Below are 17,545 nucleotides of genomic sequence, written 5' to 3'. Positions count from 1 at the left end.
GTAGTCAAATTTTTGACTCCCATAAATGGCCGACCGTGTTAGTTCGCAAAGTAAAAGGAAAACCATGCAATTTCGAGGCATGTTTGTGTGGATCATTGTATTCTACTTTTACAACATCTTTCTACCCATAAGCATTTTATAACAAATATACAGAACGCTTTTCAAAGACCAACTGGACCGATCCAAGGCAACGTGTTCCTTTAAAAGAGATTTGTGTACATGGTGTCACCGCAAACCTGACTTGTTTATACCAAGTACTCCCACTACAAAAGGTTTCAAATCCTACAAAACCATGAACCTCTGCACAGGCTTTATGTCAAATAAATAATATTGTATGAAATGCACTCCTAGAAACTTTCGTTGAAAACAAAACAGAAACAAAGTATATTTTTGACAGTAGAATGTTTTTAAAATGATGGACGATAAGCTATACACCTACCTTTGCTAACTGAAGTAACACAATAGCTTGCTTGACGGACTCAATCATAGACTGAAATAAATCATAGAAAATAGAGACATCAGTCCAGAGAAGTTTACCAGTTTTTGTTTGTTTTGTTATTGCTTTACAGTACACCAAGGTCCCACAAGTCCTGTTGGAATTTGTGGGCTTTATTGTTGTTCTGACCTTGGGTATTTATCTATTGATTTTATAAATGTTTTGTGATCAATCAATAGAGATCATTCTGCATCGTTCATCAATTGAGGTTAAAACCGGACACAAACTTTATTTTTATAGGACAAACAAAGAAATGGGAGGTTATGACCAATGTCAATTAAGTAGTTTAAAGCCCGCAAACAATTTTTGTATTAGCAGGACAAATCTGAGTGATGAAGGTTATGACCAATGTCAATGTGTTGAGAACAGTATCATGGGTAGTCATGAGTGAAATCCTGTCTCAATAAATTATTTTCTACTTCAGGGAAATTTGAAATTTGAAGTTCTACAATTGAGGAATAAGAAAGTTTCTACTTGCATAAAGTTAAAGGCAGTGGACACTATTGGTAGTTGTCAAAGACTAGTATTCGCAGTTGGTGTATCTCAACATATGCATGAAATAACAAACCTGTGGAAATTTGAGCTCAATCAGTTGTCGAAGTTGCGAGATATTAATGAAAGATAAATACACCCTTGTCGCACCATGGTCACACGAAGTTGTGTGCTTTCAGATGCTTGATTTTGAGACCTCAAATTCTTAACCTGAGGTCTCGAAATCAAATTTGTGGAAAATTACTTCTTTCTCAAAAACTAAGTCACTTCAGAGGGAGCTGTTTCTCACAATGTTTTATACTATCAACCTCTCCCCATTACTTGTAATTAAGAAAGGTTTTATGGTAATATTTATTTTGAGTAATTACCAATAGCGTCCACTGCCTTTAAGTTTGCATATAACAGGGAAGCGCAATATCTTACTTGCATATATTATGTACATGAATTTCAAATATTTTTCAATAATATTTAATATTTTGTTTATATTTTAGGGAGAATGCATTTCCTTCCAGTTTAATTGGTACAGTCCTCACACCCACCACAATCCAGCTTAACCTTGGCTCAAGAGTTTCCTATTGGACCACTCTGCCCCTCACACACCCTCCACACCCCTTTCCTGCTATGTGTGGATCAGTCCAGCTTGACCTTTGTACACAATTATTGTTTCTTTCCCTGTCCCCCACACACACCCACCAGTGTTCAATTTTTACTCCATATGGTGCAACCAACCCTGTTGAGACATCTTTTGTTCTTTCATTTGCTCCTGTAGTTAAAAAAATCTCATAGACTGTGTGCACAAAACTCCCCAGTCTTTAGAATTTCCTTTAGATGGAGTTATTTTGTGTTCCTTTTCCTGTTTTGTTCTCAGTCTGCATAAAAGAAGTGAATATATAAAATCACCCCTTTTCTGGGATGGATCAGTCCAGCTTGACCTTTGCACCCATACACATGTACACACTGTGCATGTTTCTTATTGCTGAAAACCATGTGGTGGGAAGTTTAAATGCATGTGCTGTCAGTCTGCAAGTCCAGTGCAATGGTACAACAACTACATGTAGTACTAAGTTCAAAGTGTTAACCGGGGGTGGCTGGAAGAAGCCTTGCATGTGTGGCAGGTAAATAAATAAAAAAAACATGTTTGCAACAGCTAAATCTATTTTCTCAGAATGATAGTAAACATAAACACAAACAGAATTATCTACATTGTACACCAGGTGGATAACTTTCCGTATCCTGCCACCATTTTTTCACTCATTTTTACAACTACTTTATTATTTCATCTCGAATGAAAAAGTGGTGGTGTGATACGGAAACTTTTCCCACCAGGTTTCAAGTTTGGAGGAAAAACCACAAGACCACAGGGCATATTGCTCAAAATGTTTACTGGTTCCAACAAGACCCAAATGGTCTAAAATGCATACTATTTGTATTTGAACAAACACTACGACATGCTGTTTAAAGCCATTGGACCCTTTCGGTACAGAAAAAAAAAAAAAAGTTCACAGATTTACAAATAATTTACAGGGTTTACAGAAGGTAATGGTGAAAGACTTCTCTTGAAATATTAGTCCATGAAATGCTTTACTTTTTGAGAAAACGGTAAAACAATATAAATTCTCGTTAACGAGAATTACGGATTTATTTTAAACACATGTCATGACACGGCGAAACGCGCGGAAACATGGGAGGGTTTTTCCGTTGTTTTCTCCCGACTCCGATGACCGATTGAGCCTAAACTTTCACAGGTTTGTTATTTGATATAGAAGTTGTGGTACACAAAGTGTGGGCCTTGGACAACACTGTTTACCGAAAGGGTCCAATGGCTTTAAGAGAAGATGTATCTCATTTGTCTTAATGGGTTCACATACTTCATTACTCACTAGAATTTAAAGGCAGTGGACACTATTGGTAATCATTCAAAATAATTATTAGCATAAAACCTTACTTGGTAATGAATAATGGGCAGAGGTTGGTAGTAAAAAACATTGTGAGAAACGGCTCCCTCTGAAGTAATGTAGTTTTCGAGAAAGAAGTATCTGAAAGCACACAACTTTGTGTGACAAGGGTGTTTTTTTCTTTCATTTTTATCTCGCAACTTCGACCACCGATTGAGCTCAAATTTTCACAGGTTTGTTATTTTAAATGCATGTTGAGATACACCAACTGTGAAGGCTAGTCTTTGACAATAACCAATAGGCCTAGTGTCCAGTGTCTTTAAAGATGTTAATCAGACTAAAAATCAAAATGTTTATGTTACTTTCTTTGTTTGTTTGTTTGTTTAAAGGATTTGGGTACTTTTTCAAAATGTCCATAGATTTACATTAAACTTACAGGGTTTGAAGATAATGATAGTGGAAAGCTTCCCTTCAAATCTTACTTACTGAGGTGCTGTAGTTTTTGAGAAATGAGTAAAACAATGTCATGAAAATCCATTTGTAAATGATTAAAATAATTTTCATGACATTGTTTTACTCATTTCCCAAAAACTACAGCACCTCAGCACGTAGTATTTTCAGGGAAGCTTTCTACTATCATTATCTTCAAACTGTGTAAGTTGAGTGTAAATCTGTGGACATTGTGTATTTTGTCCTACAAAAGTTACATAGACCCTTTAAGACATTACACAGTGAGGTTCTATTGTTCAATTGAAAAAAAAAAACAAGACTGATGGACGTGTCCATTTATGAGCTTACATCCCCAAAGTGAAACTACTCGCCTTGGACCTGTGGTCCAGACTGAAACCGGTTGATGCAATTTAGTGCAATTTTAGGAGACATACGCCTTTTTGGGATAGTTATTTTTTAACTTTTATGCTCTCCTGGGTACCCCACTGTTAAACATATTAATTTGTGAACATTTGCTTGTAAATGTGTTTGCCCAAATAAATATTATTAATATTATCATTACATGTATATGATGTACAGTACACTTACATACAGTAAGCTTATTTTGAGCAACTGGTCTGCGTAATGAAAACACGTAGTCGGAAGCTCCCACTTATTAGCAGTTTTGATCATTGAAATCAGCTGCCGTTAACGTTGCGCACATGTGAGCAAGTTTGTGTTAGAATGACTTGTGTAATTATTGCGTTGATACCTTGATAACGATTTCAAGGCACTAAGCATACTATTTATTTATTCTGGTTATCTATCTAATTGAAAATGTTAGAATAATAAATTTTTTATTCACATAACTTGAGGAAAAAATATACGTGCATATGTGGCGTGTAATGTGCACAATGGGATAGAACTACAAATTTTGAGGCCGGTGTGGCGGGAGATTCCGTCCAAAGATTATAGAGCGCTGCAAGGCGCAAGATGCGGAACTCGGGCTGAAATGTGAAATCCCACCGGACGCCATTTCGGCAAGTAACTCTTTTGATACAACAATAGATCAGTGCAGATCAGTGCAGACAATGACCATTCCTATCAATGGGAAACAAAACATTCACTTGCTGAAATGGCGCCCACGCATATTTCACGCTCCCACAATAAAGCTTCAGTTCCGCATTTTGCGTCTTGCGGCGCTCTATAATCTTTGATTCTGTCTTTACGGAGATTCTGTCCCCCCATTCAGCGAACTGTGTACAAACTACTTCTGATAGCGCCCTCTTTTGAATCCTCCCCCTTTCAGCCCATGTTAAATGGGGGTCAGAATCTCTGGCGGACAGATTTCCCAAGGACACTGGCATTCAGCAATTGTGTTTTTATTGTGTGCGTTGGAATCTCAGGTATTCTGTACAGGATTTTCATTTATTTTTTATTTTTTATTATTTTTATGTTTGTATTTATTGGTTGATTGATTTTTTTATTTAATTTTTTTATTTATTATTATTATTATTATTATTATTTTTTTTTTGGAGGGGGAGGGATAACTTAAAGTACAAGAACAATAGACCCTTCCCATGAAATATGTAAATTGCACGTAGCGCGTGCGCACAGACGTTTTGGTTGGCAAAATGAGGGAACATCGCGCTGTTTTGTACACCGCTAATGAGTGCGTGACCTAGACGCGATTGCGCGCATACTTAGTGCACAACTCTATGGCGTTTGCCAACCAACAGGGTCTGCACGCATGCGTGAATGTAATTAGCATATTTCATGGGAAGGGTCCATTGGGGGGGGGGATATATTGCCGCTACTTTGACCTATATGACCTCACCTTTGCCTGAACCCTGAGTTGCTCATGTTTCTGTTTCTGTGCATCATCTTCTAATCCATCCAGGCGTATCTCTAAAGCATTCACTTGGTCAATGAGGATCTGAAGATACGCGTCCGCCTCTGCTAGTTTCTTATCAAAGTCTTTAACCGTTGGCTTAGGACGATGTGATGAGGCGCCAAACTGCAGAAGGAAAAAGGTAAGACATAATTCAAAGTTTTTAACCAGCTAAAATTTCCCAAGTCAGACATGCCGAATCCTGCTTTGACAACCACCAAAACACACTGATATACTTTTGTCCGCAAGGTATTTAGCAAGGATTTTGTAAACAGGCGTGAACAAATTGGCTGGAAATTTAAAAACTATGCATGCAAATTGTTAACTTACAATTTTTACATGTAAATGATAGATAAAATAGGGTGTCCAAATTTAAACTGGGTGTCCAAAAGACACCCAGGTTATTATGTCAACACATCAATATTAGTTGTCCTTATAAATAAAGTCGAGAAAATAAAATTAGCAGTTGCAAACAACTTACCAACCAAATGGACCGTTAGTATAAATGCAGTCATGTAATTTTGATAACTTAACTCTGACACTGGTGTATGTCTACTCTTTAGTCCAGGTCTTTCTCAGTCCAGGTACCATGAACCCAAAATACACTCACCATTGACTGTGGTCTGAGGCAAAAACAGCACCCTACTGACTGTGTCTGCCCCATGAGTAAAATGCCCAGACACAACAACCTCAAAGTGCAGCTCATTCATGCAAATCAGCGCTAAAAAATCCTTCACTTTGTGCCGTAGTTTTCATCAACACGGATACATGGCTGTCTGTTTAACACTATTTATCCACACCCAAAAATAATTGTACTCTTTCATACTGTACTTGCAGAATAAATATGTGAAGGTTAGCATAACAATAGCGACAGACAGCTGGGTTAAGTCTCTTTGGAAAAATTAATTATAGACCCATTTGAAAGGATTTTAAATTATTTGTGGATCTCTGGCTTAAAGTAGAAATATATAAGTGTTAATCCATCTGTTAAAACCTTACTCTAAAACAATTTTTGTTTAAATCATCTAAATACAAATTGTAAAACAAGTTGTGTTTTATAAGAACTGTCAAGTAGATACACCTCAGAGGAAACTGACCTGGTAAATTTTCAAATAATATTGTATTTAACAAAGAAAAACTGTATCAACAACTTGAACACATGTTGTACCGTAAGCCCTACACGTGAGCTGCACTGCACATTTTAAAACAGACAACTGTCAGATGTTACTGCTAGCAATCACTGAGCATGTCATAATTTATTGATCTGCATTGATTTAATTTCCCTTACACTGACTAAAAATACCTGGAATTTATCCTGTAAACTTTACAATGAATTCATGTATTAAATCTACACGCAGACATGATGCAAGTCCACGTTCATGGCTAGACGATGTCAGTGGGCACCGTTGGCATGGTAGGAGATGATAGTGGGCATCCTTTTCGCAAAGGTCCTTTACCATTGTTTTCAGCAACAATAATATTTGAGTGAGAAATTACCTCTTTGTTAAAAATTATGTAAATTGAGAGGGAGCCATTTCTCACAATATTTAATACTGTGTCAACAACTCTCCATTGCTCGTAGGTTTTTATGCTAACAATTATTTTGAGTAATTACCAATAGTGTCCAGTGCCTTTAAGCTATCTTTTAAAGATCTTAGGTGGACAGTCGAGGCTACACTGAAGACAATCAGGGCAGTGATCAAGTCAACATCCTCAAGAACTCATTCCTGAAGTGTGTACATTTGTTGCAATTTCTGTGGAGATAAAGACGTTGAGGCTATCCTGTGCTCAGTCAATCACTGCACCCCGCAACACAGCTTTGCTTCATTGCACTCTGCCACTGCACTGTAGGTACAATCCCATTCCAACACTTGCGGATAATCCTTAGTTGCTCAGACTCGGCTGGGTGAGGGGGGTATTCAAGGGTGGCCTTGAGTTCTTGAAGACGAAGATGATCCAACAAACTCAAAACTCAAATGTCTGAAGGAGTGCAGACAAGGAGAATATACTAAATATGCTCCGACATTAGAGCGTTCTTTGAGCATCATGGACTACTCCACATTCCACACAATCCCTGTGACAACTCATCCGTTCAGAATCTCGACAAAAAAAAATAATAACTTGACATAACACTGTGGTCGGGCACTCTGCAAAGATGAGGGACTGAAATGCCACGATGCACTCATGACGGCGCTCAAGCGGAATCGATGATTGGATTAAGAACGCAGACCCTCATCAGATAATGAAACGAGTAAACAGCCAACATTAATGGCAACCAACCCCTCCTCCCCCACCCCAACAGAGAAGGCATCTGGCTCTCCAGCGTTGCGGAGGAAATGATCTGGTAACATTTTAAAGCAAATTCTATTAAGGGATGGTAGATGGCTAGCGTAACTAATTCATTGATTTGTATCAGTCCTTCCAGTGTAGCTGTAGCAGTAATTACATGATGACCTAGTTAAAGCGCACTCCTGTTCAAGGCTGGTACAGCATGACGTTTCAGGATATATCTTCTACAGACCCATTCACACTGATAGATTTCCCAGGGGAATTGGACTCGGACACCAGGATTGAGGACCGTAATACAAGACTCGTGTACAGCACTCGCAAATTCTGCTTAAAGACGGCCAGAAACTTGTAATGAACTTAAAAGAGGTGCTAATTCATTATGCTATCTGTACACGTCATAAATGAATTATGCAAAAAAATAACTGTTGACCAGAATTGTGTTGACATTGTACAAAAATAAGAGCATCCACATGTAGTAGTAGTAGACTGTATCTTTAAGAACAATAACGCCCACATATTGCCAATGCAAACTTATCGATGTAATGAAATTTAGTTGCAGTAAATTAGGGATGGTGTATTTACCCAGCTTTCTACCTTGACAAATTGTTTATTTTGAAGGAAGACATGCCAGATAGAGAGAAGGCCTGCTGCTTCTACCAACACATATTTTATTACTGTACCTCATATTATACGTTAACACACCTGTATATGATTGAGAGCAGAATTCTCATTGGTTTATTCACCATCATGTGTTAGATGCAATGTTGTTGTTTACCGAACGCATGTCAGTATAACATACAGGGTAAAAACGCATGTGCAATTAACAGTCGACAGCATAAGGCATACTGGCCAATTGTATCCAGCATCCAAAACCATTTTGATGATATTGACTGTATACTGTTTAGACGCACCCACTTTATGACATCATATACATGTAGCGAGCTGGCATAGCTCATTTATTGCTCAAAACACAGTGGATGATATTGAATAGTCACACAGTAGGAGGGTTGACTGTGTACTGCATAGATGCATTCACCTCATAATATCATAAAGATGTGGCGAGTTTCTATCGCTCAAAACCACAGTAGATGATAGTGAATGGTCACACAGTAGGAGGGTTGACTGTGTACTGCATAGATGCATTCACCACGTTATATCATAAACATGTAGCGAGTTGGCATAGGTATTCTATCGCTCAAAACCACAGTGGATGATATTGAATGGTCACACAGTAGTAGGATTAGGTAAGCATTGATTTGGCTGCAAAGTGAAAACCCTAGACGCAATAACTATTATGCCATAATTATGCAACAAAGTTCTCACTCTGTTCTGACCAACCAATACTCATAACAAACAAGAATGCTATACAGTACCTGGCTGAACCCACTTTCCACAGTCCCTATGCTGAGTTTCCTTCGCAGCCGTCTTACATGTACGCCAACCACAGCCATTAGAAAAATTACCATGGTGTAAAACCTACACTTCCTTAGCCCACCAATAATCGTATTATGCGTGCAGACAATTTCATGTTTTCATATACCTCTAAGCGTTCTTTACCAATAGGTAGAAATTTCTAAAGAATGAGGTAACCTTTCTGAGCTAGCAGACCATGACGAAAAGCTGCAAATCTCTTTCAAAAACTCGGAACCCTTACTGTGACATTCAAGGACAATTCAGTTTTCTTTCTTTTTTCTTTTGGATAAAAAAATGCTAAAAACTACAAAGACGTGTGTGTCAAGGGTGTGAGAATACGACACAACAAAAATACTGGAAAAGTAGGCAATTTGTACAGTATCAAGTATGAGGGCCGACCTTTGTACACATGGCATAGGTTTATTAAATGACACTTATTTTCAAATTTTTCCCAAGGGTGAACAAATGGGAAGACAGAATAAAGTAGGAAGAAATACACGCTAATCCTAGAGGTTCGGTTTAGGTCATAATAATAATGATATATCAATACTGAGTTCTTATAAAGTATAAAGCGCTTTATCATACCTGATGGGCTTCTTTGAGCACTCAGTATTTTTTCCAGCAAGGTATGCAGAGCTGAGCTGTGAAGTGTGAGATCTGTTCCTTTACAAAGCAATATGTAATGATTTACAAGGTGCTGTGGCGCAATGTGCAGCCAATCAAACCAGGAGCACTGAGGTGAACCTCTGCTCTTACAGTAAATGCACTGGGTTCTTTTACCTGCATTACCAACAAACTGGACCTTTGGCTTTACATCACATTGGAAGGCGAAGCAAAAGGCGCCTTGCTTTTGTACAAAAGTGTCACAACTGGAACTCCAACCCACACTCTGCTGATCAGAAACACTGGAGCTCAAGTCCAGTGTTCCTTAAAGCCCCATGCAGTCCGGTAGAGACTGAACACCCAATCCATGTAGTGCCCCAAACCCCGGGATGATTCGAAGCGGGGACCTAGAGGTGGAAGGCGAGGAAAGATACCAACTACGCCAACCCGACCACCCAAATGAAATGAAATGAAATATCTACACGTAGTTCTAGTTGAAAGAAGTAAAATCCAAAAAAATAAGTTTTAATTATGACCCTACCAGATCAACGTAATCCAAAATGTTGATGTCTTGAGTGTCCATTGATGATTTACTCGCCTCACTCACTGAGCGTGACCGTCTGCCCTTTCTTATTCTCGAGGCTAAACTCTTCCTCTTCCGTATCATGGGTGATGTCTTCTCCATGACCCTCTAGTAATCGCCGCTAGGGTACCCTCAAAAAGTCTGTTGCTGATAGGCGATTCCACAGTTACGCACAGTTACTCACAGATAATCAGAATATCTAAACGACGTTTGCAACTTAAAGATGTTATGGTTTGTTCTCTTTTTTCCATAGTAAAAGTCAACATGTCAAGTTATGAACATCATTTAAAAAAAAAACATCTGATTTTTGGCTCGAGTATGGAGGAACTGTGGAAATGCCCCCATGATGCGGTTGCATGTTTTTTGTATATTTCCAAGAGTGTCATAAAAGACTTGAAGAGGCTGGTAGAGAGGAGACTAAAGCTCTGGCTATCACTGTGGCTGTTGGCTTCAGCAGACTTAGGCCATGTTTAAATCAAGCGGCTATGGCTATGACCATTGGCTGCAGCAGCAAGGGTCAAGAGCAGGAGCTAAGTTTATGGCTCAGGTCACCGCCAAATTATGCACTTGTGATCACCATTCTTTGCTTACATGTACATGTACATGGCAACTGCTGAATTTCTGTGCTAGCACAAATTTCCCACATTGGTAGTTTTGGGTGTGAAATACACACCAGCTCTTTCAAATTTTCACACATACAAATGTAACATAAATTTTGTTACTTGGTGACGATTCATGTTTGCCCTGCCTCATAAAAAAAACACAAAGTTGTTGCACCACAATGAGAACCCAAGTGTCTGTATTTAGAAGCCGAACCTTATTACAATACTATGCAACCGCATCAAGCACCAGGCAGCATGCCCATCCGACCACATAAAACACTCCTACCAATATTACTGGCAATTCTGCTACAAATTTACACACACGGGCGGACGTATTCAACAGGTGACATCTTCAAACTGCCGGCAAAATAACCAATACTTCACATACCTGCTATTTGTCTTTAAAAATAACTACTTGTCATATTGGACTTCTGGACTCATTAACAAACTCGAGAGCCACTTGACCTCTAAAATAAACTTCAAGGTCTGCCTTTTGTTTCCGTGATCCTTTGGAGTTTTGTTGTAGATTGCAACTTGAAGAACTGGTTGACTGCGACTGTCAAAAATGGGCACTAACCAGGCTTACGTGCCAGTTACATAAGGTTTTAGTGTGCGATTACTATTCTAACAGGGTGGGATGCTCTGCTCTAAGCTTTTGAGCAAACATGTATGATTTGAATCATGTATGTCAACAACTTCCCTGGTGTAAAATGTGATTAAGAGTCGTACCATAACCATAAGTGGATTTGTTGTTCATGTCATAGCATGGCTAGTGTTTATTTCTAATTCCATGGTTTAGTTTATAGTGCATATTGTACACAAGTATGCATTTTGTAGCTATGGTCAGTGTATATATATGATAAATGCTATGTGGGGGTTTCAAATTCTTCAACATTTCTAAGGTTGCAAAAAGCGATATGTAATTGCTCTTTTATAATCATTTTTTGTTCCCAAAGAGAACCAACAACCAGCATAACAGGGGCTGGTATTTTGCAGTAAAATAAACTCACATCAATTGGTGTTGTTGCAAACCTTTGAGCAACGTACGTGTAAACCTCAAACATAAAAAATACATCTGAGGTGCAATTGTTTGTTTTTCTCTGAACAAATTTGCAAACTTTCTACTTGGAATCCTCTTCTGTTTCCATAGATAGTAAATACTGTACAACCAATGACTGAAAGACAGAGTGCCTAATGGCCGATGCTGATTTGCCCCCTCTGTTGACAACATGTGGTCAGTGTTATAACACACAATGATGAATCATGTCCACATGACAGTTGATTGATCAGCTTGATTCAACAGCCAACTACCAGCAACTTTTGCTTTTCAATGTTTATTAAAATATCCCGGAGCATGACCAACTAACTATGACCTACATGTACATTTCGTCGGCTCAGAACTAAAAGGTCGCTAGTGCAGTTAATATGAAAATCATAACATTGATTTGGCCATGATTTTGGAGCTCCTTGTAAATGGAGTTTATTGATCAAGAGTGGTCTCTAAAATTAGTTAGACAAAAACAAATATTTTTTTCTAAGAAAAACAATTCTTAGGGATTTTGATTTATTTTGGCTCAGAACTAGTAAAAGGTCACTAGTGCAGTGTATATGAAATTCATAACATCGGTTTGGCCAAATTTGTGAACTAACTGGTAAATGGAGTTTAATAATCAAGAGTGTTCTCCAAAGATTGTTTTGGCCAAAAGAAGCTTTTTGTAAAAAGGAAATTCTTGTGAATTTTGATTTATTTTTTCCCACACATAAAAATTGTGTTTTTTTTACGACCTTTTGATCAATACGGATTTGAAACTGCAATTAATAACCTGATAGCATGAACGGACTATTTTTGAGTCGCCAATCATGGCGCACTTGCAGTGACCTTGTTTGCCTTCCCATTCAAATCAATGAGAACCAAACTGAGGCAGGAGGGAAGAATAGTCTGGTCCCTCTATAGAGAGTCTTAATTTCAACAGTTGATGGCTAACGGTTGTACAGGGAATATGACAGTATAAATTGAACATTCAGGAAGTTGTGTGATTTTGTAAGATTTGGAACTGCAGTCCCATTTAAATAACAATTGTTTACAATCGCCATGCCAGGCATTACATCATACTCAAGTCGAAATATTTAGATGTTGAGTTACCAATGTATCTCCCTTTTTAATTTTATTTTTTATGAGAGATCGCCCAACATCACTAGGCCGGAGGCCACTTCAAGGTGAGGGTAACAGACGCCTGGGGTGCGTTCCACTCGCGCAAACAACTCGCAACTGTTCGTGCAAACGTTTTTTATCTTTTGAACGATTGGTGCGTATACGCGATGTCAATATGGCGGCGCCCTGAAATGAAGATGGCGTGCACCACACGTAGTTTTTTTAAAACTTTGTTTTTGTTGCAATAATCCTCTTTTTGACATCAGTACATCAACTAATTAACTTTGTTTTTCCAAATCTGCATTATCATCCACCGAAAATACAATATAATTATGTTTGTGACAAAGAAATAATACCGTATGCTTGTTCGCCATTTTAAAAACCACTCGCCAACACCTCCGAAGTATGTTCGCCTAAAGTTGCCAACGCTCGCCAACGGTGGCAGCGAACCACTCGTTCCACTTGAAATTGTTGGCGAACATGCGCAACTGTTGGCAATGTTTGCGCGAGTGGAACGCACCCCAGATTTGGAATATCAAACCAAATCAAAGACCACCGAGGCACTTTGCCACCTGTACTCCTCGGGCTGAAACCATGCTAACCCCCTTTATGTATGGCTTCTGAACGGCACCCAAAACAAAAAATTTGATAAGATAGGGGGACCACCAACTAGCTAGATAACTTAGTTTGTAGAGTGCCGGCACATTAATCCAGAGGTTGTTGGTTCGAGTCCCACTCTAGTAAACAACAAATTGTTCAACCCCAAATCATTTCAAATTTAAAAGTTGTTTCAACGATTTATTTTTGTGTTGTTTCCCTTAATCCAGGAATAAAACAAAGACAAGAGAATGGAATGAATCTGCTAACCTTGGCTGGCTGTGAGTGTTTGAGGATGGTCTCTTCCAGAGCCGCCACCCACTGCTCCCTCTGATCTGCATTTTGAGCTGAAACGAAAGTGAGGTGAGAATCCAAAATTAGTACAACTTTGTTACAACAAAATATTTATGAGAGTGTCGTGGCCGAGCAGTCTAGATCATGAAACTCAAGTTCTCATTGTTGCGTCATTTTGTTTCCCTTGGAAAGTAAAGATCCGTCAGTTATTGTGTGGGAGTGTCGTGGCCGAGGGGTTAAGAGCACCGAATTCAAACTCTGGTGTTTCTGATCAGCAGAGTGTGGGTTCGAATCCCAAGCCGTGACACTTGTGTCCTTAAGCAAGACACATAACCATTGCTTCATCCTTCGGATGGGACGTAAAGCCGTTAGTCCCATGTGTTGTGTAAACGCATGTAAAAGAACCCAGTGCACTTATCGAAAAGAGAAGGGGTTAACCCCGGTGTTACTGGCTGGATTGGCAGCATATTGCGCCACAGCACCTTGTAAACCATTACATGGTGCTTAAGGATTAGGTCTTATATCTCAAACTTCGTCCCACTCCTTGCAGTAATAATACCTGGCGCTTTGTATCCTTTGGCAAAAGGCGTGTTATAAATACAGTTATTATTATTATTATTATTATTATTATTATTGTTGAAATCCAATGACGACAAGGCGGCTCTTAAGCAAAATCCCCCTGTACAAAATTTAAGAGACCCATTTTTCTCAGAATGATGTCATCGGATGTTTTGGATGTTGGACACATTTTGCAATGGGAGGGTATTGAATACAACTTGGCAATTTACACCATTGTTCAGGTGAGGTAAAGGACTTGTTATTTGTTCCCCACTCACATGAGGACACTATCTATAGGAAAATGAGAAATTTAATTAGTCATTTCCCTTCCTCTTAGGCAGTGGACACTATTGGTAATTACTCAAAATAATTATTAGCATAAAACCTCACTTGGTAACGAGTAATGGGGAGAGGTTGGTAGTATAAAACATTGTGAGAAACAGCTTCGTCTGAAGTGTTCGAGAAAGAAGTAATTTTCCAAGAATTTGATTTCGAGACCTCAGATTTAGAACTTGAGGTCTTGAAATTAAGCATCTGAAAGCACACAACTTCGTGTGACAAGGGTGTTTTTTCTTTCATTATTATCTCACAACTTCGATGACCGATTGAGCTCAAATGTTCACAGGTTTGTTATTTTATGCATATGTTGAGATACACCAACTGTGAAGGCAAGTCTTTGACAATTACCAATAGTGTCCACTGCCTTTAAGGCATGCTGACATAAGCAATACTGATCTCTGTTTAGCCCTTTTTACAAGTGTATCTGTTATCCCCATGGAATATAGCCATGTGGGGAGTTCCCCGCCCCTCCCCCACGGTGCAGTTTCACACTGTATTCCACAGGATTTTCGGCTGCATGTTTCATGAATACCCCTGGGTTTTATTGCTTACCCCTACTCCAGAGCAGGGGTGGTGGCTAGTCTCCGGGGTGTGCCCAATTGCCGGGGTAGATCAGGGGTAAAGCGTTCAGGGGAATAGAGTAGTGTGAACAGGTGAACATGGCTTTACACTGACTGGATAGAAAAATCACCCCATTGGTGCCGAGAGCATCGTTCACGAGGAACCTACTACACCAAATGTAGAGGTACATGTAAGTCAGAAAGGAACACAGAGATGAATGGTATGCAATATGACTGCACATATGTATACAATGGAGAGGACTTTTTCCTGTCCTTGTTGTAATACCTGATTCACTGGTGTAACACTAGTAACTTGTCCCTCAAAAGCCCACAGCTGGAAGGCCGTGCCCTCATTCAAGAGGAGCCTTGAGGGAATTTGTGTTGAGGAACACAGAGACAACGGAGGTTTGCAGCATGAATGCACACACCATGGACAGGTTTTCTTTCCTGTCCTTGTTGTAGTACCTGACCCATTGGTGTACATTGTCCCTCAAAAGCTTTTCAGAGAATTTTAGAGGTAATTCATATTGAGGAACGCAGAGAGGGGCTAGTACATATGTAATGCAAAATGAATGCGCAGCAAAAACCAACATTGGGGTAGGAACATGTACGTAGGGAAGAGGTACAAGGGATGGAGGGAAGGGATGGTTACCATGGTTACCTTGAAAATGAAACGTCTTCTGATCACAAGTGATGGTGAAAGTAGAATCGTCCTGATCTTCAATGCCGATAAGCGCCCCCTATAAAACAAAAACAAAAACAACATTTTTCAGGGACTCGGAGACTTGGCTTTAAAAACAACAACTTACATGTAAACATCGTTTACCTGCGGCTCAAATATTGCATATGAACTGCCTCTAGCTACCGAGCACGGTCAGGTTATAAGACATCTGCTCTAGATTGGCAAATGTTCTGGGGTTGAATCCCACCCTAGTAAAAAAATATTTTTTTTTACTAGACTTGGAAAGGTATTGAACATACAATGCTTTACACACTGGTAAAACCCCCAAATATTCTTTATCCCTGTCTGATGCAAGTTTAACATCTTTTAAACCTTGATGCCATATTGCTGTTCATGTACATTTTTTTTAGCCGCACTCGTGTACAAGCTGTGACAAGCTGTTACAAACAGTAGTTCAATTTGTATATCGCGCAGTGTCAGACCCATTATAACTTGAGGCATTTAAACAGAACATAATGCTCAATACAAGTACATGTAGGGTACTTTCTCTTCACCAAAACCCAAAAGGGATTATTACTTCGAAAGCACCTCATTACCTGATGGCACAGGACCTCACCCTTAGACTTATCCTCCGGTACACCTACTATAACATAATCCTTGTAATATTCCTCATGCACGTCCGTCGCCATTTCAGTCACATTCGACGATTTCATCAGACTACAGTAGAGTCTACATCAGACTCTACAAATGAGAGCCATCATGTTGTCAGCTCGTGTTAATTACAGCCATTAGACCATTATGGTATGTTTAGTTTAAATAAATAGTCATCCACGCTGAGGGTTTTCCTGACATGTGCTCCAGTGAAGCTGCAGTGTGCATCTGTGTTAATTTACACCGCCTCTTCAACTATGCAGTGAATCACTATCAGATTTTCATAATTTTTTGTTGACATTCCATCCAAATATTGCGTGAATTATGGCTTATAATCCACATAAATTGTAGCTTTACATAATGTGTAAATGGCTGCATGTCACAAGCCAGGTGTGACAACCTGTGTAAATGTGCAGGTATGTGAATCTAATATAAATCACACTGATGGCTTATGTGTGAAGTCACTGCACATGCAGCCGGTTTAAGTACAAGGGAATTGGAGTACTATGCGCACTCACTCAGTGCATGAATAAATGCATACAAAACACCATAGTGAATGTCAATTTATTCCAACAATGTGGGACTTTGAAGGCCTGTTGGATTTCTGTTGTTGTTGAGTCCCTTGTTATGTTAGAAGATTTGCGAAAGACAGTCTGACCTTGGAGGTAGACTGAATAGCAAAGGGGTGTTCTGGATGTTTTTACACACAAGTCAGACCACCCTACCTTGGTGATCAGACTTGACTTGATAGAGTCATCATGAATAATTCATTAGGCATTCAGCCTATCAGGGCTTGAATTTACTTTGGGTTTTTGTTGTTGTTTAGTCCCTTGTTAGCTTAGAAGATTTGACAATGACAGTTAGAATGAATAGGGCGTTCTGGATGTATTGACACCACAAGTCAGACTTAACTTGATTATTCATACAGTCATCATGAATTATTCATTGGGCATTCAGCCTATCAGGGCTTGAATTTTACTGCAGGCCCAAGATCACTAATTTTGGGTCAGGAAAGATAT

The 17,545-nt window shown here is 39.1% G+C and overlaps 1 protein-coding gene across 5 annotated transcripts in view; it reads right to left on the bottom strand.

The window, feature by feature from the left end:
* LOC139946605 (oxysterol-binding protein-related protein 9-like) overlaps positions 1-17,545 on the bottom strand; it is a 45,582-nt gene that overhangs the window by 20,619 nt on the left and 7,418 nt on the right. For 2 of the 5 annotated variants that reach the window (XM_071944316.1, XM_071944317.1), the window contains exons 3-6: positions 15,855-15,933; positions 13,713-13,789; positions 5,150-5,329; positions 440-490 (exon numbers count right to left, since the gene is read on the bottom strand). In XM_071944316.1, the coding sequence (XP_071800417.1) occupies positions 440-490; positions 5,150-5,329; positions 13,713-13,789; positions 15,855-15,933 (387 nt within the window). Of the gene's footprint in view, positions 1-439; positions 491-5,149; positions 5,330-8,865; positions 8,980-10,049; positions 10,143-13,712; positions 13,790-15,854; positions 15,934-16,471; positions 16,870-17,545 lie in introns of those variants that run through there. The other 3 variants (XM_071944318.1, XM_071944320.1, XM_071944319.1) reach the window with 3 other exon arrangements.

Source organism: Asterias amurensis, chromosome 13 (assembly GCF_032118995.1).
Source record: "Asterias amurensis chromosome 13, ASM3211899v1".
NCBI lineage: Eukaryota > Metazoa > Echinodermata > Asteroidea > Forcipulatida > Asteriidae > Asterias > Asterias amurensis.
This window is presented reverse-complemented; position numbering and strand designations above follow the sequence as displayed.